The sequence below is a fragment of the Sorex araneus genome, chromosome X (genome assembly GCF_027595985.1).
Source record: "Sorex araneus isolate mSorAra2 chromosome X, mSorAra2.pri, whole genome shotgun sequence".
Taxonomy (NCBI): Eukaryota; Metazoa; Chordata; class Mammalia; order Eulipotyphla; family Soricidae; genus Sorex; species Sorex araneus.
The window spans coordinates 204,755,709-204,778,566 of record NC_073313.1 but is presented as its reverse complement, the minus strand read 5'-3'; the positions used below and the strand labels follow the sequence as shown (position 1 = coordinate 204,778,566).

At 51.2% G+C, this 22,858-nt stretch overlaps 2 protein-coding genes across 2 annotated transcripts in view; both read right to left on the bottom strand.

Moving 5' to 3' along the window:
* The window catches only part of GAD1 (glutamate decarboxylase 1), a 41,705-nt gene extending 28,096 nt beyond the window's left edge, over positions 1 to 13,609 (bottom strand). Inside the window, exons 1-5 of the mRNA XM_004601145.2 lie at positions 13,390 to 13,609; positions 11,737 to 11,874; positions 8,529 to 8,591; positions 5,347 to 5,505; positions 3,079 to 3,321 (exon numbers count right to left, since the gene is read on the bottom strand). Of these exons, the coding sequence (XP_004601202.2) occupies positions 3,079 to 3,321; positions 5,347 to 5,505; positions 8,529 to 8,591; positions 11,737 to 11,818 (547 nt within the window). The 5' untranslated portion in view covers positions 11,819 to 11,874; positions 13,390 to 13,609. The remainder of the gene's footprint in view (positions 1 to 3,078; positions 3,322 to 5,346; positions 5,506 to 8,528; positions 8,592 to 11,736; positions 11,875 to 13,389) is intronic.
* Positions 7,127 to 8,205, bottom strand: LOC129399962 (glycoprotein endo-alpha-1,2-mannosidase-like protein). The gene is made up of 2 exons (XM_055121781.1): positions 7,959 to 8,205; positions 7,127 to 7,188 (listed from the first exon to the last, which is right to left on the bottom strand). The coding sequence occupies exons 1-2, from the start codon at positions 8,161 to 8,163 to the stop codon at positions 7,148 to 7,150; spliced, it is 246 nt and encodes an 81-aa protein (XP_054977756.1). The 5' UTR covers positions 8,164 to 8,205; the 3' UTR covers positions 7,127 to 7,147.
* Positions 13,610 to 22,858: the final 9,249 nt, after the last annotated feature.

The window sequence follows — 22,858 nt, the reverse complement described above, 5'->3', positions numbered from 1 at the left end:
ACCAGTGCCCATTCTCCACCACCAGTAAACCCAACATCCCTCCCCCCCTCCCCAGTCCCGTTTCCCCCCACCCCACACTGCCACTATGGCAGGGTATTCCCTTTTGTTCTCTCTCTCTGATTAGGTGTTGTGGTTTGCAATAAAGGACACCATACTTTTTAAATGAATTTTTAAATAATTCAATTTTTAAAAAGCCATAAAACAAATTATATTTATTAGTTTGGGGGACTCACATGGCAGTGCTCAGGGCTATATCCTGGCTCTTCACTCAGGGATCTCTTCTGGAGTGACTGAGTGGACCACATGGGGCTCTGGGGATCAAACTGGGTTGGCAGCATGGAAGGCAAGTGCTCCCCCGCACCCCCCCCCGCCAACCTTGCTGTACTATCTCTCCAGCTCCAGCAAATCACCTGTCTAGGGTTTATATATTGATTTACAAATGAATTCCTATGTAGTATTTATTCTTAGTTACAAATTAGGATGTGGTACTCATGACTTTCTCCCCAAACATCTCATTTTTAATTTGACATCACAAGGACTGAAATCTCAAATCAAGGTTTATTGATGAAGGAGAGGTTGCAAGCCTCAGACTAGGTTGTCTTCATGAACCAAAATAAACCACGGAAAGTTTCTGGTCTGATGCTGACACTAAAGATGCTCCATCACCCTCTCGGTCTATGTCAGGTAAAAGAGACAGAAGAGTTGGTGTATTTTGGTTAGAGGACGGGCATCTTCTCTGTGAAACAGGAGTAGACACAGCCTCATTCACTCATTGGTGGTTGGTAAAATCATTGCTATTACTCTAAAGCCCCTCTGAAGCACAAGGGATGATTTAACAGACTTTGTTCTCAGAAAATCCAGGATTGTTGCCAAGTTTTGACCAACTTGGCATGCACAGACAATCTCAAGCCCACATCAGCAGGCTCAGCCCAGCTGTCACAGAAGAGTCAATGCAATAGATTATCAAGGGGCGTTGACAGAGAACTGGTGTTCAAAAGATATGCTGACTGCTGCTCTTCCTGTGGAAACTGTCTTTCCTTCTGAAATAACTGTCAGAGTGCTTGGATTTGAATGTTGTTGGTTTGCCTTCACCCTCTGATGATGTCTACCCTGCCCTAGATGAGATGGGACCCATGCAGCATGTCTGGACTGTGACTTCTCATTCAGAATAACAATATTTCTACATGCCAAGTTCTTAAAAAATAACATTGATCTCTAGAAAGAGAATTAATTAAATAAGAAGAAACATAGCCATACTATAAGTTTGGGGCCAGATTCCAGACATTTCATAGACTTAAATAGGCCAAACCAGCCAATTTCACTTCACTCTGCTTGGTGCCAACAAAATCTGAGATCTTCAAGCAACATAATTAATTCCTTTTTTGAAATTTCTTTAAAGCTACCCTTTTTTGAAATTTCTTTAAAGCTATTCTATATGCCAAAAATAGTACAACAAGTCTCACAATGGAGACGTCACTGGTGCCCACTCCAGCAAATTGATGAACAATGGACGACAGTGTGACAGTGCTACAGTGCTTTAAAATATATGAGAGGATGGGAAGACAGCTCACAGGGCTGGGGTGCATGCTTTGCATGTGGGAGGCCTGAAGTCTCACCCCCCAACATGACGTAACTGTGAACACCACCATTAGTCCCTGTACACCAGATTATCCCCCCCCAAAACAAACAGAACACATGAGTAAAACAATGAACACTTCAAGATGAAACTGCATAAAAAAATAAATGCAATCATACTGCTTGTAGGAATTAAAGGTAGGAAGTACTGTAGAGACAAAAGATGGACAAAGATGGGGCTGGAGCGATAGCACAGCAGGTAGGGCATTTGCCTTGAATGCGGCCAACCCAGGTTCAATTCCCAGCATCCCATATGGTCCCCCGAGCACTGCCAGGAGTATTTCCTGAATGCAGAACCAGAAGTAACCCCTGAGCATCGCCGGGTGTGACCCCCCCCAAAATAAAAAAAAGATGGACAAAGATTTGTGAACACAAAGGCTTTCAAATATAAGTACAGGAGAGGACTGGAGGTATAGTTCCAGTGTTGCAGTGTATCCAGGCGTGGCATGGGAGAGTCCTTAGATTTGATCCCCAGCAATGCATGTCAACCCCACCACAGCACTGCTGGGGGTAGCCTTGGGCACCTACTTGGGCCAAACATTACAGAGAGTGGGGGCAAATTCCTTTCCCACCCTGCAGAGGCAACCATTCTGAGAAATGCCAGTCCCTGTACATCAGTCTGCCCAGGAGGCCAGGAAAGCCAGGCTACTGTATAGAAAAACGTGGGGACAAAACTATTGCTTTGCTCCTAGGCTGAGAAACAGCTAGACCAAGATTTAATAAGCCGTTGAGGGGCCCAGAGAGTACAGCAGGTGGCTGACCCCGCTTTGACCTCTGGCACCTCATATGATCTCTAAGCCTGGAGCACAGAGCCAAGGGTAAACCCTGTGCACAGCTAGGTGTGACCCCAAAGCCAAAAATAAAACAAAACAAAAGTCCATCTTAGAACAACTGGAAAGTAACCACTTTGGCCAGGATTGTTCATTAAAGAGCGTTCCAATAGCATGACAAAGAGGCAAGGGGCAGCCTAAGAGCTCCTGGTTGCAAACAGGAATTCAGTAACTTGGGGGCTCAAGTGGCAGAGCACACGGCTTGCTTGTGAGGCTGAGTTTGATCCCTGACACTATATTTCCCTTCCCCTCAATGGGTGCAGATCTGGTATCTCCTCCCTGGCATCATCAACTTGAACACCCCTGATAGCAGTCCCGCAAAACAGAGGAATGAAAAGAAGCAGAGGATAAGTCATGTTGCTTTCTTTAGGCTGCAAAACTTCACACAGCACTGTGTCTTCGTGCCTTAACAAAATGATTTTTGCAATACTAAAGGGGGTTGTTTGGGCCAAAGTCAAGGGGGTCTGCCTGAAGTTATCACTGTCCATGGTTGTTCTGGGGACAGAAAGAACTTGGTCACCTTCCCTCCCCAGGTCTGGGCTTCTCTTTTACCACCACTCTGCTGCCCTCACACTAAGATGCTGCGGCACGTCCCCCTGTCTGTTACCCTTACCTGTGCGGACCCCATACTTCAGGGTGTCTCTGCAGTCAACCAGGATCTGCTCCAGGGATTCGGGGTGGTCTGAGAGCTCCAGGTTAAAACCCTCCATGCCCTCCAGCAGCTGGTGTGGGTGGTGGAAGTCCAGCACCTTAGTGGAGCGGTCGAAAGTCTTGCGGACATAGTTGAGGAGGATGTCCACCACTTCCAGGAGAAACTGCACGGTCTGCTCCTCACCATTCTTGGCTGGAAGCAGATCTGCAGGGGAGGCAGTCAAGGACCTATTATACCCCAACTCATATCTGATGTTCCTCATTCCCTCAATTCTCTGACATCAGTCGTGCTGGAGTCACATGTCAAATTTCATTCCTAAATTTATTGAGAATTTGATCCACCATCTGCCCAGAAAAATGCACAAATTCATGTATCCAGACTTCTGCACAGGCATTCTGGAAATTCATAGATATCCTGATATTTAGGCTATTTATAAATGGTATGAGAGCTCCAAGAAGTCAGGATTAGCCTACTGGGATGAAGAGCATTTGTCGGCAGAGGTACCAGTCAGAAGTGCAAATGGAAGGGTGCCTGTCTCCCTCCACTGCCATTTAGGAAGTCCCAAGACATCTGATTAGACATTGGGCTTTTGGTGTGGCATAAAGATACGCTTGCTCTGGTAAGGCCTCTGTGGGGCTGGAGCTGAGTCTCTGTGTGTCTTTATACAGGAAACAGGACCAAAGCTCCGGGAGGTAGGCAAGGAATTCCTCCCTTTCTCCTGACCTCCTCCTTTGGGGCAGGAATTTAGGAGAGGTACCCCAGGGTTATTGACTCAGGGTATTAGCACAGGCAGAAAGCAGTAAGGGACTCCAACTTGCCATCCCACGCTCAAGTACAGACTGACTGTACTTAACTGTCTACACCCTGGATGACCTCTGAGGTTTAGTGACATCATCTTGTACTGTCTGATCTGACCTCTGACCTCAGGAAGTCTATGGTGGGAGGTTTACCTCCAAGCTCTCTGAAAGATTCAGGTAAAGCAGCAGTATTTGGGGGGCAGGAGTCCTTAATGAAAGATCTCTAAAGGGAATCCGATTTTCAAGACAGCACTTAGGTAGGAAGCCAAACTACACAGCTGCCCACCAGGCGGCGACTTTGCTAATACTGTTGCCAGTCTTGGAGGAAAATCACTGGAAATCATTGGATTCAGGAAATCACTGTAGTTTCCTTTTATTTAGAAAGTGATAGCACATACCTGGAGGTGCTGGGGATTACTCCAGATGCTGCTTGGGGGCCCATCTGGTTCTGGAAATTGAACCTAGGCCTCTTGCATGTAAAATGTGTATTCAGGAAAGTCAGATAAGGTGCTTGCTTTGCAAACAGCTAAAGTGGGTGATCTCTGGCACCTCAGATGGTTCCCCAAGCCCACGAGGAGTGATCCCTGAGTGCAGTCAGGAGTAAGCCCTGAGCACAGCCAGGTGTGTCCCCAAACCAACAAAACAACAAAATGTGCACTCAGCCCATGGAACTCTCTCTTTGGGCTTGGAGTTTCTTCCTTTTTTTGTTTTTAATTGTATTAAATCACCGTGAAATAGTTAGAAGCTTTCATGTTTGGGTTACAATCACACAATGATCAAACACCCATCCCTCCACCAATGCACATTCCCTACCACCAATATCCCCGGTATACCCCCCACCTTTCCCACCTTCCCCCTGCCTCCATGGCAGACAATATTCCCCATACTCTTTCTCTACTTTTGGGCATTATGATTTGCAATAAGATACATAGATCATGTTTGGTCTATTATCTAGTTTCAATACACATCTCCCATCCCGACCGATTCCTCCAGCCATCATTTTCTTAGTGATCCCTTCTCTATTCCAGCTGCCTTCTCCCCTCCACTCATGAGGCAGGCTTCCAGCTATGGAGCAGTCTTCCTGACCCTTATGCCTACTGGGTGTCAGCCTCATGTTATGGTAGTTTTATACTGCTTGGAGTTTCTTAAACCTAAGTCTGGTTCTGAGAGTCTATGAATCCGTATTTGCCACTGTAAGTGTATTTAGGTAGGATTGACTGTTCTATTGACTTATCTCATCCAGCTCCCAAAATGACAGAGGCCTGGGAGGGAGAAAGAATTTTATATTTAGATGATGGGGACAGTTCAAGAGAATGTTGTCATTTTTTTTTTAGGTAAAAGAAGTGAAGTTTGAGGGAAAAGTCCATGGCTATCAAAGAAAGGACCCACTGAAAGCACTCAGCTACAGACAGGGCCGGGGATAGGGAAGTACCTCGAGCGAACAGGTTGGAGAAGTCAGTCTCCGTGCGCCGGAAGCGGCCATCCCTGTCGCTGTTCTCGCAGGAAAGCAGGTTCTTGGAGGATTGTCTCTCCTTGAAGGCGCTCACGAGCCGGCTCTTCTCTTCCAGGCTGTTAGTCCTCTGCAGGAAGCCTAGGGACAAGAAGCAGGGTCAGAGAGAACACTCTGAACTGTTGGCCCAGGGAAAGTCGAGCTGCTGCCGTTGGGCCCTCTTTGGCTGGTCCTAAGAAGAAACAGCTTGCATGCCTTTTACTGGAGAGGGACTCTGGTGCCTGGGCCTTCGGGTAGAGAGGGGGGCTGTGCCAAGTAGCATCAGTAGCCAGGTCCAGTCATGCAAGAGAGAAAAGCAGTGAATAAAGCCCATTCTCCTCTCTGAATGTGACAGGGAACTCGGAATTAAGTCCACTGGACAGTTTCTGCTCCAGCGACCAGCCCCAGGATTAGCTTTTGAGGGGGCAGAACCTGATCTGAGAGGATGTGACTGTCGCTGGGCTTTGGGTTGGGCAGCCAGAGGGAGCAGGAAGACTCACAGGAAGCTGCAAGGAGGACAGCACCCGGGCTTAGGGAAGATGCTCTCAGCACCAACTAAGGCTCAAGGCTTAGAATAAGCCTATTTGCTGCCCCCCCCCAACTCAACTCCCCCAAATATCTGGAAGTGAAGTTTTCCCTGAGCCACCTCTTCTCCTTGCATAAAGCTACTAGGAAAAGAAAAGGGGAAAGCTTAAAATATGAATTCTTGGGAATAAGCACTTGGCTAAACATTCTGGACAGAGGGACAACTATGTGGGGCAGGGCGCACCTCCTGTAGCTGACAGGCTGGCAGGGGGAGACCAGGGCGGTACTAAAGCCAGAGAGCCAGCAACAGAGTGCAGAGGTGACCTCCAAGGCCAGTATGGAACTCGCAGCTCTTCACATCTGCCCCTCGAAAGGAACGGACATTTCTGCCACCTGAGGTGAGCATGCAGCCACCAGCAGCAGCGAACAGAGAAGGGCTGGAGACTGCCAGCTCCAGGCACATGCTCATTCCCGAGCTGTTCATCCATCCCTCCTGAGGCTCCCAGCCCGAGAAGGTCTCCAAGTGCGTGCATGCAGGAGAGGTGGCATCTGGGAACTCAGGGCCAAAAACCAAACACCACCAGGCCTCTTACGGATGATGAAAAGTCAGCGACCTGGAGATTCAGAACCCACTTCCCAGAAGCGATGCATTTTAGCAGACGGCAAATTCCAGTCATCAGATCACAGGCACAGAGATGGCAATTTACCAGAAATCAGGGTTTAAAGGGGGAGGGTTGCTGGGGAAAAGTGGGTGTCTAGGGAGATCTTTTCCCGGATGGAAACCCTGCTCCTGCCCAAGCGTGCTGCTTCCTCATTCATTTCACAGTCCGGCAGCAGCGGGGGAGGCTGTCGGGGAACCCCAGGACCCTTGCAGCTCCTAGATTAGGCAGAAGCACAGATCTTTCCCCGTCCCTTCTGCACCTTATGAGGGCACTTCAGGTGTGATTCTCCCAGCGGGGGTTTAGGTCCTTTTCTGCCGAGGGTGAGCGCGTGAGTGTGGGGTGCAGTTACGACAGCAGGGGGCGGCAGATCTGGCGGCAGGGATGCAAGCGGGTGGGCACGACCCCCCTCTCCCCCGGGATGGCAGAGCCCCCCATCCCCGCCAGCAGACTCTCCAGCCCGGCGGGCGCCCCAGGCACGCTCAGTTCAGCTCACCCGGCTGCATGACAATGACAATGACGGCTGCTGGAGCCGAAGGGACCTGGCGCGAAACGGGCCATTAAGCGTGGACCGGCGGCGGCGGCGGCGGCGGCGGCGCGGCTGGGGGAGAGGGCTATTTATAGAACAAAGCTGGGCCCGTTCCGCTGCTTCCGGCTGCCCTGAACCCTGCAACCATCCAGCCTGGCCCCCGGGCCTCGCGTGCTGGGGCAGCAGGCCAAGGCCCGGGGCCACCCCAGCCACTAGGCTGGGCTTTCCCTGGAAGTCCCGGAGCGGAGCAACCTTTCCTCCAAGTCGGTGCCTCTCGAGCGGGCCCCCGAAAGCCCGGGAGGGAATTTACTAAAAGGTGTTAAATGACCCCTGACTGCCCCCGCCCCCAACTGCCGGACTCGGGGGAGCTGGGGCGGGCGGAGGAGCGGCGCGCGGGGCTGGGCTGGGCGCTATCTCCCGGGCGCAGCCGCTGACGGATGGCGCTTTAATAAGCCCGTCGTTAATCTTCCTCCGCCTCGCCGCCCTCTGCCCGCGACGCCCGTATTTTCTGGCCCGATAAGGCTAGAGATTTTCGACGGTGAAATGTGGCCAGGAAACCAAGGCCTCATTGTTCAGCTGCAGCCACTGAGCTGTGTCCCCTTGAACAAATCTCCGTTTTCCCTTAAAAGAAAAAAAAATGGAAAATCGCATCCCTTGGGCGTTTTCTGGTTAGACCCTCACGTCTCCAAGGGACAATTCTTTTCTCCAGCCCCCAGATTCATTTTCCGTCGTCTCCTGCAAATCGTGCCTTACACTCTCTCTTTCTTTCTTGGGCGCCCCGCATTCCCCCCACGCCGTCCTCTCCTGCAAGCTCGGGTGAACCCCAGGGCGGCTGCCCGCACCTCCTTCTGCCGGGCCACTGACGGCAGCCGCTGCGGAGCCGCTCTCTTGGCCGCGGAAGCCCCGAAGCATGAGACTGGAGTCCGTTTGGGCAAAAACTCGGGGTTGCCCCAGAAGTCGGGTGGTTGAAGTGGCCGCGCGCGGGAGAAGCAGGAAGGAGCAGATGGATGGCGTTCTCTGAGACCGCTGTCCAGGAAAGTCGGCCATGTCCACCTTTTTCCACCTAGATCTTCTCGACGAGCAGGCAGAGCGCCCCCACCCCCCACTCCAATCCCCCCTCGCAAACGCCAAGAAGAGCCTCAAAGCCGAATGGGGCTGCTAGGCTCAAGCCCTAATGCACAGACAGGGGGAGCCCCTGCACTAGTTCACCTGGTCCTTCCTGATGAACCAGGACAAGGCAGAGGAGTGGCAGTGAGTGATAGCAGAGGAACTGTGTCTGGCTGGCCGTAAGTATGCCAGAAAAACAGACCCGATAGCCTAGGGCCAATCCAAATGCGTCCCATTCTGCCCCCACTCCCACCCTGCAGTACCTGCAACCAAGCCGCGCGGAGGCCTGCGGATTTATCACTCACCACAGATCTTGAGCCCCAATTTCCGGGTGCATCCATGGGCCACTCCACACCAGGTGTCATATGCTAGAAAGTAAGAGAGGTTTGAACAGTGAGTCTTGACCCCTGAAACCAGGGCAAAGGGTAGGATGGGGGTGAGGTGGGGGGGAGGATCTTCCCCCATTGCTACTCATGAACGATTTTTTCCTTAGGAGTCTAAAGAGCCAGATCTTGTTGTTAAACCTTGATCACATCGCTGTCCCCACTTTTAGGTCCACAGAAGTGTCTGTGAAGCCCACACCCAGCTCCATGCATGGCCACTACCCAGATGCGAAGGGCTCAGTCAGGCTGCTCGGTGCCCCCCTCCCCTGCACCTACCCTCCACACCCAGTCGCTTGGTTCCCCCCAAGACCCGAAAGGCTACCACAGCAGTGGAGAAAGGGAACACAGAGGCATCTGGGGCCCTAACATCTCATCATTTCTTGGCGGGTCTCCAGCCGAGTGGCAGCTTAAAATAAACTGGCATGAAATGGGGTCGCTGAAGAGTTCAGGAATTAATTGGGTGAAAAATAGTTTTTGACTAGATGATCGGGCTCGCATGGCTGCTCTTCAGTGGGAGAAACCGGAGAGAGGGAAGACAATAGCGATCATCCCAGTCTGCATCCCTGGCCCCCTCTTCCCAATTTGCCCCCCCTCCATTTATTAACTCTTCCCATGGACATCTCAGAGGCAGGTGAAACGAAGGGTGGCCAGCACAGTGCTGTCACACGCAGCTGCAGGCTCCTTCTCTGCTAGGCTCTTCTCAAACCCCTCCTTCAGGGATCCACTTCCAACAGGAGCGTGGAAAGCTCTCTCATGCCTGAGGGCCCACAGGCGAGCTGAGGTTTGTGGGAGTGGGGCAGTATCCATATCCCTTAGGATCACTTATTACCATATGCTTTCAGCCACTCCCATCCCCCCTGTAGCACCCCTGTTGTGTGCCCCTTGCCTTCAATCCAGCCTGCGCAGGCAATAGTGATAAGCATAGCGACATCCATTCAAACCAGGCACCACAGGGCCCCAGCACGGGGGGAAAAATGGCCCGACGTGAGGGAGACAGCATGTCACCATACTGCCACCGACAGGAAATCCGTTGGGACAGCTGAATCCTTCTCATATCTGGCAAGATAGAAGGATATTTCCACCCAATACGACAAAGTGCTTTCACATTAAACACCATCTCATCAAATCCTAGTAACAACTTTGTGACAGGAGAGTGTCCATTTAAGGCTCACCATGCAATTATAAAGCTTGACGCTCAAGGAGGTGGAGCGACTTTTCCAAGGTCACTTAGTTTAAGCATTGATGTTTAGAGGCCAAACTGGGATAGCGGTGGAAGAAAAGGAGAGAGCAGGAGAGAAGAGATGGAATGGCCATGGCTAAGGACAAGGAGGTAGGTTGCTGGAGGAAGAGACTCAAGTAAAATTGTGGGGCTAGAGATAGGCTACCCCCCACATCACCCCGGACTTCAGAAGGTGCAGGAGAAGCTGGACCCGCTAGGTGGGTGAGGGCGTGTCCCCCCGCCCAGGATAGGAGCTGGTGGGAGACAGGTCAGAGCAGCTCAGCACAGTGGCCTCAGGCCTCATTGTTCCACAGGCTGGGTGGGTCCTTGACTTTAGTGTCCCACCTTCAAGCTCTAAGCTGGATCTGGGTGCCAGGTTGGGTACCTGTGCTTCATGCCTGGCAGTAGCTTGATTGATGGCGGGGGGGGGGGGGGAGGGGAGGGTGGCAGGTAGGAAGACTCAAGTCTTATGCAAGGGGCCTCACAGATCAGTCTGGTAGAAAAACAAAGGTGGTGGTGGTGGTGGTAAGAAGACGGGTTGGGGCTTTTGGATAGGACTGGAAAAATAAATCCAACAAGACCAGACAAAGCGAGCCAGCCTCACCTTTCTTTCAGCCTGTTTCAGAGACCAGTGCGCCCGGCTTCTCCACTGCTCAGGCTGATGGTTCTCCAGAGTCCCTTTGTTGTGTGCATAATTCTAGCTCCAAGGGGGCTGGGATGGAGAAGGGTCTGCCCAGGGAACTGGAATGCTGCCTAAAGATTCAAGTAAGACCAGGCCTGGGGTGGGGTGGAAGAGTCTGGGGCAGCAAGTGGAGGAGGGGTTTACAGATAATGGCCCCTGGCTTTATTGATGGGAACAATTGGACATTTTTTTCAAGCATGTGCAAAGTGCCATAAAAGCGCAGCCAAAAGCCTTCCTTTTAAACCTTCTCCCACCCCTGAGCCCCTCAGATAGAAATTTTGGAGCCATTACTATCTGGAACTGATAGATTTGAGGGGCGTGGTGATGGTAATGTTTAAATGGTAATATTTCAATTCAAATGGTTGAGGGGAAAAACGAAACAATTCACAGGCTCTCCCAGAGAGGTATAAAATCAATCTGACTTAAACACCGTCTGGAAATGAGTTGAGCAGCGCACTCGGCTGGGATGGAGCAGCAGCCCCCACTGATTTGGTCTTCCCCCCACCCTTTTCTCCAGACGTGCCAGCTGCTAACAAGTCTTCCCGGAGAAAGGTGCTCTCTTCCCTCCTGATTTCCATCGCTCACACGCAGGATGCCGCCCTCTTTTTTTTTTTTTTTTTGTCTCTGAGATGTAATTAATTGCCTGAAAATGTCGAGGCTTAGCTTCAAACCGTTAAATGCACCTTTCTCGCCCTTGGCTTCTCCCTCAATAGCTCGAAGCAAATTTGGGGCAATTAGGGACTTCGAGTTTTCTAAAAGCTGCAATTAACGTCTAAATTTTCGCTGATTACAGACTTAGAGTACAGCACAGGGGGGAAGAGGAGGGGTCAGATCTGGGCTCAACGAAAACCCGAGACGGAAAAACTCTCTTCCCCGCTGGGACTCCTCTCACCGGGACCCGCGTCGCCTCACCTAGCAAGGAAACCCGCGCCCAACACAACAAAAACAACAGTCTCGCTTCCTGCCCCTCCCCCGTAACAAAGCCCCCAAACAGAGGTCTCCGGTCACCGCCCCCCCGCGTCTCCCCCTTCTCCGGCGGCGTCCAGGCGTCCTCCAACACCCTCGATAATGGAACGACCTCTGGCCGGGACCCGGGTCAGAGCCCCGGCTCTCTCAGCCTCCATCCTTTCGGCGCTCCCCCTTCCCCTTCGCCAGCGCAGTCTCCCCACCTCCCGCGCCCCCATCTTCTCCTGCAGTCCGTTTCATTAGGAAACTGGGACAAGACCTACTTGTGGGGCGCAGGTTGGCGGTGTTAGGGTCCGCTCCCGCGTTGGAGGAGGTTGCCGAAGAAGAAGGGGTGGAAGACGCCATCAGCTCGGTCGTCCCGGGGCCTGTGCAATCAGGGGGTCCTCGGGCTCCCGAACAGTCTGGAAAGAGAAGCGAGAGCTGTGCGTGGAGTCCGGAGCGCGGGAGGCCCCGAGCTGCGGGAGGAGGTGGTGGTAGTGGTGGCGAACGCGGACCGTCCCCCTCTAGTCCCAGCTAGGGAGAGAGGCTGGAGCAAGGGCAATCAGCGAGCTGGGTCGGGGTGCGCCCGCGGAGGTGGGGGTGGGGGAGACGTGCGCGCAAGCTCGGGGACTCGGGCGCAGTCCACGTAGCCCCGGGGCGGCTCTCCAGTCTGGCGGCGCAGCCGGGAGACGGGCGCCTGGCTGTGAGATTAGGCGGTGGGGTATGGGGTGGCGGGCAAGACTAATGCGGGACGGTCGGGTGCGGGAGACAGGGCTGGGGAGGGCAAAGGAGGCTCAGTGAGCAATTTTCCAGTCCGGCCGCGACAAGCCCCATTGGGCTCCCAGCAGCCGTGGGGGTGGGGGGAGGGCGCACGGGGCGGGCACGTCTGGTTCGGTGTCTGGTTCCCGTTGTTGTGTCTGGCTAATTCCCTGGAAAGAAGAAGGCTAACTGCTCCGGGGACGCGGGCTTTGGTGAGACAAGGTAAGAGGAAAATCGGGTTGTTATCTTCACGTTCTCCCTCGGGTTTGCTCGGGGAACAACTCCAGTCACCTTGCGCTCCTGACAGCCAGCGAGCAGCGAGTCTGGTTTCCCACTCGTTCCACCCTTCTCGAAGCCTAGGACAAAGCTCGGCCCGCGTTCCTGTGTTACCCTTCACCCAATCCTTCGAAGATCGCCGACTTCCACCACCACCACCACCACCATTACTCCCCCTTTCCCCAGTCAAACCCGTATAGACCCGAAGAGGGAGAGGAGGCCAGAAGGCAAGGAGAGGGGTTGGATGTCATCGGGGAAACAGATTTGCGCCTAGCACGCGGGAGCTGGCGGACAAGACTCGGAGCGTTGCGCTCCTGCTTGGCGCACGGCGCTGGCTCCTTGGCGTCCCCGAGATACGGATACCAGGGATTCCATCTAGGTCGATTGAAGACCCCACACTTTATCTCCCTCGCGTCGCGGGCTCCGCACCCTCCCCGGCAGCCTGCATTAAACCTCGCGCGCGCCGGAGCACAGCCACGCACGGCAGCCGGTACCCGCCGCTGCGTGTGCGCAAGTAACAGGTTACCGCTCCGAGTCGCGCCGCTCGCGGCCGCTAGCCGAGGACCTTTCGCCGAGACCTGCGCTCGCGGTGGCAACACGCAGGGTGAGATGGAAGGATCGCTCTCGCCCCACTTCTGCAGGAGCCTTAGCGTCGGGGCGCCCTCGGGGCGTGAGTCTCGTGGGTCGGAGCGGAGTGAGAGCGCGGGAGTGCCTGCGCCTTCTCATTCCTTGCGAGCCGAGACCCGGGCCGGGCGGGAAGCGCTCGGCTCGGGAGGGTGGAGAGCGATAGCCCAGGGTGGGGAGGAGAGGAGGTTGCCCGAGCCCCGCGGAGGAAAAAGACGCAGCTCAATCCCCGAGTCCGAGCCGCTGCAAGTCCCGGCGGCCGCGCAGCCCGAACCTACCTCGGTTGGGTGACAGTCGGCTGGGCACGCTCGCTGCTGCTCTGCGCCGCGCCGGGAGCTCCGCTCCGCTCGCTCTCTCGCTCGGGCCCTGGCACCGGCAGTAATCTGCTCGGCGTTGTCTTCCAGCTGTGAGCACCGGCCGGCACGCGAGCGCAGGGAGGAGAGGAGCGTGATCCCGAGCCGTGGCAGCTCGGCTTCGGGGGAGGCGGGGGCGGGCGGAGTGGGGAGGCGGGGACCGGCGCGGCGGGGGGAATCACGAGGCCGCTGCTCGCGGGGGCAGTTTGTCGGCAAAGCGACGGGGCTCCTTTGCAGGTGCCTGAACGCCTCCGGGGCTTTAGAGGGCGATTATACATCCAGATCACGGTTTTGCGCCTACATCCCCCCACCTCCCCCAAAGCACCCTATGAGTAATCCAGAACGTACTCAACACGCTCTATTTTTTTTTAATAGGAAGGGTGTTGCGATAAGATTGTTCCTATGAAGAATTCTGCCTCGCTGAGCGCTTTTCCCTCCCACTGGCTTTCCTCCTCCCTCGCCCACGTCTTTGAGCAGACGAAAGCCGTGACTTTGCCTTCCCAGCGGTTTCCCCAGGTCTGTGACCTTCCTTGCGGGGAAAACGCGTTCTGGGTCGTGTCTCCGCTGACTCTCTCCTGGGCCAGGGTTATTGGAGAAGCAGAGGAGGTAGAGATGCTGGGGGGGACACTCAAGCATTCCCTCTTTTCATTCTTTTCAGTTTTCTCATCTATCTCGGGGCCTTCCAAAGTACCTCACCTGAACACACCTCCCCAGCGCCTTTCGGCAGAGAAAAGGGTCCAATCTCCCATCCACCAGGCGTCACCTCCTCCTAGCTTTGGTTCCCTCGGTAATAGGGAAAGTCCTCTTGATTGATCACATCTGAAGGTTAATAACACGCACGAGCGCGCTCCGCACACTCGGGGAACCCAAGCACGGAGGCGGCCCTGGGGAGGTGCAAGGGAGGTGCAAGGGGAGACTGCAAGGAGAGAGAGCGGTCCTCTCTGTCCTAGACCCACCAGACCCTCCCTCCGCTTTTAAAACCATTCTCTCTTTGCCGTTTTTTTGAAGCAGGTTAACCGAATTGTCTGCGCTGGGAAAAGTCCCCAGATCGGGAAAAGGCTATAGCGGTAAATTTTCCAGCAGGGGGCGCCAAGCGCCCAGAGTCTAGACGCTCCGCCCGCGCCCCCTCCAACACCTGGCCAGGCTCTGTGACACTCGGGTCTCTTCAAGCTGTTTCTCTGCCACTGATCACCAATTTATGTTCTTTCCTCTGTCCCCGTTTCCTTCTCTTTAAGGCAAGACAACGTCGGTTTTTCTATGTGTAGGGGGTTAACACGGTGGAACCAGTGATTTACTTGGTTCACAGTGACGCTCCCCGCTGTCCCCGCAGACCCCGTAGCGGTGCAGCCGGCATGGGTTATTTATGGCACAGTCTGTGACTTCGCCGATCCACCGGAACCCCGTCCCTCCCCTGTGAACGTCTCATCATCTTTCCCCAAGACACAGTGGATGCCTAAAATCTTACAAATGGCTGAAAATTTCCATAAGGGAGAGCGTGAGATGAGTGAATATAGTGTCGCCAGTATAAACGGAATTTCGCTGTGGGATTTGAAAAAACCACCTTGCTCTTGATACTAAAGGAAATGTTACCTTCTCCTCTCCATCTTACACCAAGAGCTTGGGCACCTTTCAAGGATAGAAAAGCACCCAGAACGTCCGGGCCACGGGAGCTAAGGGGGCGTGCCCGCTCAGGGCAGGAAGTGTCCCTTCAAACCGCACAGTGCACCCCTTCTTTCAGAGGCTGGAATCTTATGGTTCACACCTAGGTGAGCTCGAATCCTACCCACGCCCCCTTCCCCGAGATGATTTCACCAATCAGGTTTCCCCGGGGGCGGGAACTGAACCAACAATCGAATTTAAGACTCGCCAGGCCAGGAGAGAAGGTAGGAGAGGGTGCCACCTCCCGGCTCCCCTCCAAGTCCGCTGGCCCAGGAAGACACTCGTTTTTCATCTTCGGTCTCCCCAGTTTCTTCCCAGATCCAACATGGTCCGCAAACGAAAATTCCTTTCCCTTCAACCTGTGACATCTGTCAGAGAAAAGAGCCAACCACTTTCTTTGCTGACTCCAGTGTCCAAAAGACACCCCCGATTTCTGATATTTGAACCAGGAGAAGAATCTCGCTGAAAAGAGACATCTTATACGAATCTCAAATGGGAGTCTGTCTGGTGGCATGGACACCTTCCCTCCCTTTACTTTGTGGAGGGGAGGAGGAAGAAATAAAAGCTTTTGATCAACCTTCATTTTCAAGAAAGTATTTATTAACTACTTACTATGTGGCAGCACTATTCTCAAGGGGCCCCAGAATTTTTCTTTCTTTCTTTGTTTCTAGGCCACACCTGTGTTATGCTCAGGGGTTAGTCCTGGCTCTGCACTCAGGAATTACTCCTGATAGAACTCAGGGAACCATATGGGATGATGGGGATCGAATCCGGATTGGACACGTGCAAGGCAAGTGCCCTACTGACTATACTATCTCTCCATATGCTATGCTCCCCCCAGCCCCAGCATTTGCATGAACACCGCACCCAGAATTGGCTTTTCAGTTAGGACGAGGGAATAACAGTATTAGGGGCCTACTGACTTTGATTTCAGGCCATGTAGCATTCGAACCCAGAGCCCTGGATTCAGCGGAGAAAGGGAGTAAGGAACCCAGACCCAGGAATCCATCCAGCTCCGCATTGAGTTTGGAGAAGGCACGCGTTTCAGCACATGGGTTTCAGCACCACGGACAGCGCCCGCCCTAGGACAGGCTCGGGGCCTGAAGCCTCGCGTAGGTGCTTTCCGGCTCGGGCTCGGAGCCCATCCGCCCAGCTGCCCGCGCCCTCGTCTGTGCCCGCACCGACCGCGGTTTGTTTTCCCTTGTTGCGGCGTGGTAGGGGGCGGGGGCGGGTATTTTTCACCACCCTTTTCTCCTCCCCGGTCAGGATTTGCAAACCGAGGGTGATTGTGACTGAATTTTGGCTCTTGAGAACCTTTGGAATCTTGTTTTTGTTTGTCCTTTTCGTACAGTTCTTTTTATCTGTTATTATTCCCGGGGGAGGATGCTCAGGATCATGGGGGTGGAAGAGAGATATCCTCTCCGGGGACGGGAGGCGGTGGCCTGGGGTAGCCCGGAAAAGAGTGGCATCCGCTTGACTGTTTCGTTTGCATTTCGTCTAAGGCTTGAAGCTTTGAAGCTTTGAAGAGCAACGTGACCCCCAGAGGCTGAAGGAGGGGGCGAGTGCAATCCGCCGGGTCTTGGCCCTGCTCTCTCCCCTGGGGTTGGGGATTTGGATTGAAGACTGTCCCCAGTCCACCCTGTTAGCCATAGGCTACCTTCCTTTAAGAGGTCAAGGGTGCCTGGTATTTGGGAACACGCCCCTCCGCCCACAATGTTCTTTCCTAGGCAGGTTTAGAGATATACCAACCGGATTTGGTACGTTTCGGCCAAAAAAAAAAAAAAAAAAAGGAAAAAGGCAGGCGCAGAGTAAGGGGTGGGAAGGGTGTTCCAACAGGCTGCAGAGGGACATTTTTTTCCCTTCTTCAGTAAAAAGATGGTTCACATCATGGTGAGTAATTAAGAAACATTTTGGGGGACGCATTTTAACAGTTTTAGGCTCCAGGAAAGATGATTTTGAACCACTGGTGTTAAGTTCTTTGCAGCCAACTCTTTATGTCTACTTTAAGTAACCAAATTATAACACCACCACCACCACCCCACCGCATCCCCCAAATAAGAAACGGGAGAAATGGCAGTGCTTGCTTTTTTTTTTTTTTTGCTTTTTTGGGTCACACCTGGCAATGCACAGGGGTTACTCCTGGCTCTGCACTCAGAAATTACTCCTGGCGGTGCTCAGGGGACCATATGGGATGCTGGGATTTGAACCCGGGTCGGCCGCGTGCAAGGCAAACGCCCTACCCGCTGTGCTATCACTCCAGCCCCAGTGCTTGCTTTTTAAATGCCTATTTCTTAGATGAGGGCCGTGGAAAGCGGAGTTAACCTTACACCAGGCTTAGGTTTATTAAGCGTTTGGGTACTTTAGACACGCGCTGCCTACCTTCCCAAACATTAGATCCTTACAGTCTTTCCTCACTCCTTACAGCCACATTCCGCACTCCCAGGAAACAGGAAAGGGTTAAAAGGGTGAAGAGAAAAGCAGAATTCCAGCCAGAAGACTGGAAAGTACTCCGAAAATTACCACCTTTTCTTCTAAAGAGCTGAGTTCCTCGAATAACCATCAAATAGTCCACCCCCCTTGATATTCAGAAGATGGAAATACGCTAATATTAAAGGAATTAATCAAGGAGGGCAGAGTGGTTTGTATTTGGTCATGTGCAAATTCTCTGCCCACCTTGCTGTTGCAAGCGCTATAGTGCGACCACCAGGTGGCGATAGATTACAATTTCTGAGAAGGAAAGCTCCAGGCCTTTTCCTTCATACATACTCCTCGGCCTTATTTCATAAATCAGGGGGTTTTTTTTGAGGGGGGGCTTGTTTTCGTTCGTCTTTTTAATACTAAGTAATGATACTAGATGTGTTTTGGAACACATAGGGTGAAAAAGAAGATGAGGATAAATATTTCCTTCCCTAGAGCTGCACCCTAAAGGCAGCCATAGGAAGAGAACCAGGGTATTGGGCTTTACTAGGAAACAGGAGACCAGAGAATTATCAGCTCTTGACTGCAGTTTTGACAGATTTTAAGTTGTACCTTTTGTCTGTTCTTTCAACAAAAACCAAGATAAAAGAAAATCAGTGCTTTCCCAAAGGAGTGGACCATGCAAGCAAGAATTTCCTAGGAGTTGCCAATTGCAACATAATGTGGTATGGGTCTCATAGGAGTAATATTGTATTCTTTTCTTTCCATGAAAAATAATCTTCAGTTATTTACAATTGACAGTAGTTCTTCCTTGTATTCAGACTTAGTTGCTTGGTGCTTTTGTGAGAAGGTTCTTGAATGTTCTAATTTAGTAGGGGAGAATATAACAAATACCAATTTTAGACTGAACTCTTTCCCTAATCCTGGTTACTCAGTAAGCAAACTGGAATCTTAATGGGAAGGAGGGATTTGTTATTGCTGTTCTAGTTCAGTCCACTTCATGCCAAATACTTACATATAAGGCTGGAAATGTAGCTCAGGGGTAAAGAGCTTGTCCTGCATGTGTAAGGCACTGGATTCTATCCCTGGCAATACAGGGAGAAAAAGAAGAGCTGACCAAAATTTATTCATGACCAAGATTTTAACATCTGCAAGTCACTGTCAGGGATATTCCCAAAGCAGTCATTCTCTGGAGCTCATTCTAGCTTACCTTCTTCAAAGGACTGAGGTTCTATTTTCTTTGCTTTTGGGTAAGGTAGGGATCTTTTGGCAATATGTGATCTGAGTCTTCAAGTAGAACTTAAATGTGCAGACTAAGTAACGATCAGTTTCTTATTGGAGTTACAGGCAACAAGCCCTGAACAGCATGGGAACATCTGAACTGGTAAAGCTTTCTCCCTCATCCCTAGCGCAGGACTGTCTATGACCATCTCCACTCTCTGCATGTTGGGTATGGTGCACCATGGAGTGGAGCGGAACTCTAGACCAGTGAGTTTGGGGGTGATGTTACATTTGTTTTGGAAAGTGAAAAATATCTGACAAATCAGCTGAACCTCTTATACCTAGGAAGTCAGGGAGTACCAGAGTGATATGCAGAAAGAATGGACTACCCCAGGTTGCTTACCATGGGTTCAGTCTGGTCCAGCAGTGGTCAGTGGTGGTGGTATGGAATAGCAAGGCAGGGTGTTAAGACATCTCTGTCTCATACTTTTATTTATCATTAAAATGTTTTTTAATTGAATCACTATGATAGCCCACGTCAAAGTTGATCATGATTGGGTTTCTGTCATAGTGTTCCAAAACCAATCCCTTCACTAGTGTACATTTCCCAGCACCAATTCTAAAGTTTCCCTCCCACCCCACCCCAAATTCCCACCCACCCAGCCTGCCTCTATGGCAGACATTCTTCTCCTTCTCCTTCTCCTTATTCCTTCCTCCTCCTCCTTCTACCCCTCCTCCTTCTCTTCCTTCTTCTCTCCTTCCCTCTCTCTCTCTCCTCTCTATTTCCTTCCTCCCCTTTCCCTCTCTCCTTTTGGACATTGTGGACATTTCCCTCTCTCCTTTTGGACATCTGCAATACAGATACTGAAAGGTTATCATGTATACCCCTTTACCTACTTTCAATACTCAGTTCTTATCCAGTGTAATAATTTTCAACTATGATTGTCATACTGGTCTCTTCTGTCTTATCTATCCTCCGTCCCACCCTCCCGCCCTCCCCTCCCCACATTTGTGGTAGATTCCAACTATTGACCAGTCCTCCTGGCCTGTTTTACTTGACCTTGGATATTAGTCTCATACTATTTTTCTTTTACATGCCACAAATGAATGCAGTCATTCAAAATCTAATCCTCCCCACTGTCTCATACTTTTAAACCATGATGAACAAACGCAGCTATAAGAATGAGACATAAGCCTCATAAAAATAATCTGGGGTGTTCATTGTATGAATTCTTTTTTTATTATTTTTTTTTTAAATTTTATCACCATGTGGAAAGTTACAGAGTTCTCAGGTATATGTCTCAGTTATACCGTATTCAAACACCATCCCTTCACCAGTGCCCATATTCCACCACCAAGATCCCTGGTATACCCCCCGCCCCCCACCTCAACTGTATAACTGATGGATTTCACTTCATTTTCTCTTCACCTTGATTATGTTCCATATTTCAACACAAAACTCACTATTGTTGTGGGAGTTATACCCCCAAACAAGATAACCCTAATAAGGAGGCATTTGATAATTAGTTTTCCATTAAAAGATTGTATGTTTTCAGGTTTTAGAACAGGCCGCGCGGCTCGGATGTGTCCCAGTCCCGAATCCTGGAGCCCTGTTAGTTGCTGCTCAGTGTCGCCAGGGCTCCATCTGGAGAAGGCGTGCTGGCGGCACCTCCTCCTTCCGGCCCCCCGGTGTTGCTGGCCCCGATTCGGGTCCGGAGCATTGTCCGGGCCACGTTGCTCACCAGAATGCCTGCCACTTCTCTGTGGATTGTGGCAAGATGGCGCCGAGGGTGGGTCGAGGGCGTGACTTCCAGCGGCCGGGACCACTAGGAGTTTTGCATTGTATGAATTCTTATTGCTGAAGGTCTCCATTTTGCAGGTGAAAAAAACTTGTCCAGAGAAGTTTCAGGATTTTCTAGACCACATAGTAAGAAATGGGCTGGAAAGTCTTTTTTTGAGGGCTGGGAAGCACACTCAATGTTGCACCGAGAGCTAGTCATGATGCAAAGGGTCAGTTCTTATGCTGTTAGACCAAATCCAGAGCTCCCACATGCAAATAATGTATTTTGGCACTTTGAGCCATCTCTCTGGCCTGGCAACTCTTTGTCAGTCCTGATGCCGTGTACATTGAAATGAGACCTCCAACTTCATCACATCATATTTATTTGATGTATTAATAATAAATCTTCACCGGGGATCCTTGGAGCAGGGTGGGTTGAGTTTCCCTCCCTGACCCGAGCAGAGTCTCTGGAACCCAGCCACAGCCATGCTCAAGGCCCCTCTCCACATGTTCAGACAAGTCTCACGCATTATGGAAGAGGAATCCAGGTGTGCGGAACCCGGGACTGAGATCTCCAAGCCTGCTCAGACCCCCAATTTTCCAATAGCTTGGCAGCCACACCCAAACTGCCCCAGGTGCCGTGTAATCCCATCAGCGGCCTGTCAACCTCTTATAGCCTAGCTCTCCCTTTCAGAGAACTGGCAAGGTACCCAGAGCATTCTGCCCGCACGGCAGAGCCTGGCGAGCTCTCCGTGGTGTATTTGAAATGCCAAATACAGTAACAATGATGGGTCTCATTCCCCTTACCCTGAAAGAGCCTCCAATGCGGCACTGCTGGGACGAATAAAGAGAGGTTGCTAAAATCGCTGGGCTAAGACAAATGGAGCCATTACTGGTGCCCCCTCAAACAAATCAATGATTGATGGGATTATAGTGACAGTGATTAATAATAAATCAAAATAAATTTTGATTTATTATTAAAATTATTTAATCTTGACACTTGAGAGATAGTATAGCAGTAGGGTTTCAAATGAGACTAAGTCTTCATTTATCTGACATAACTTTTATTTGATAGGACTTTGACTATTCTCACTAGGGACTTTTCTCATACTTTGAGTGTTGTGGACACATAAGGCAAAAGTAGTATTATTTCAACACTAGTTTTCTGAGGGGAGGGAGCCATACCCAGAAGTGTTTTGTGACTGCTGGTCTCTGCTCATTTTCCCAGAGGAAGCAATCATTAAGAGCAGCTCAAAAATGTTTGTCACACAATGCAGACCCCTTGAATATATAAAGAGTTTAGCCAGGTTAATTAGTATAGATTGGCATCTGACTATAGAATGTCCTGCCCCCTTTTTCCTGTAATGATTCCTTGTTCTAAGGAATAAATACTGAGCATAAAGTTCAATGGATGGTCTCAGTGTATGAGGCTGTTAGACTCCCGGTCCCCCATACTTTCTTCTCAGAGGACTTATTAAGAAAGTAAGTCTTATGTAATGCTCTGATCACCTGGGGCTGGTCCCCAGCATAGCATACTGAACTCATAATTTCTGGTGGAATTGACCAAACTGGCCTTAACCTAGACACTTTTTATTTTTTGGCCACATCTGTTGATGCTCAGGAGTTATTCCTGGCTCTATGCTCAGGGATCACTCCTGGTGATGCTTGGACCATAGGGGATGCAGGAGATCGAACACAAGTTGGCCGTGTGTAAGGCAAGAACCGTATTCTCTATACTATCACTACTGCTCCTTAACTGGACACAAGTGCTCTGCCATTGGTCCTAACACAAGCAGTTGCACCATGTCTTGCTGCTCCTCAGCTATCCCTGCTGTGACCTGCCTCCCAGTGTGGCCCCTTAAGGCATGTCCAGTGCCTCCTCCAGGCCCGAAGTCAACTGTTTCACTTTCCCTTTGTGGTCTTTGTTGAATCCAAACTGGCTCACTGTCCAACACCTACTTATCACACTACTTATCAAACATGAATTTAACAAAGACTACAACCAAGCAGCGAGAGAATCCGAGTGCTTAAGTATGAGGTCTTGATCACACATCAATGGTTTTGAAGGTGAAGGTAAGGGCGCTGGTAAAAACACACATGGGCTCTAGAAGATAGAAATGGCAAGGAACGGGGTTTCAGTTTCCCTGACACCTTGGTTTTGGTTTAGTGAGGTGAATTGTGGGTCGCTTGACCTCCAGAATTATGAGAAATTTGTATGTTGGGGCCAGAGAGTTAGCTCAATGGACTGGGTGCATGATTTGCATGTGAGACCAGCGTTCAATTCTTGGTACTTCATGTTCCCCCAAACACTACCTG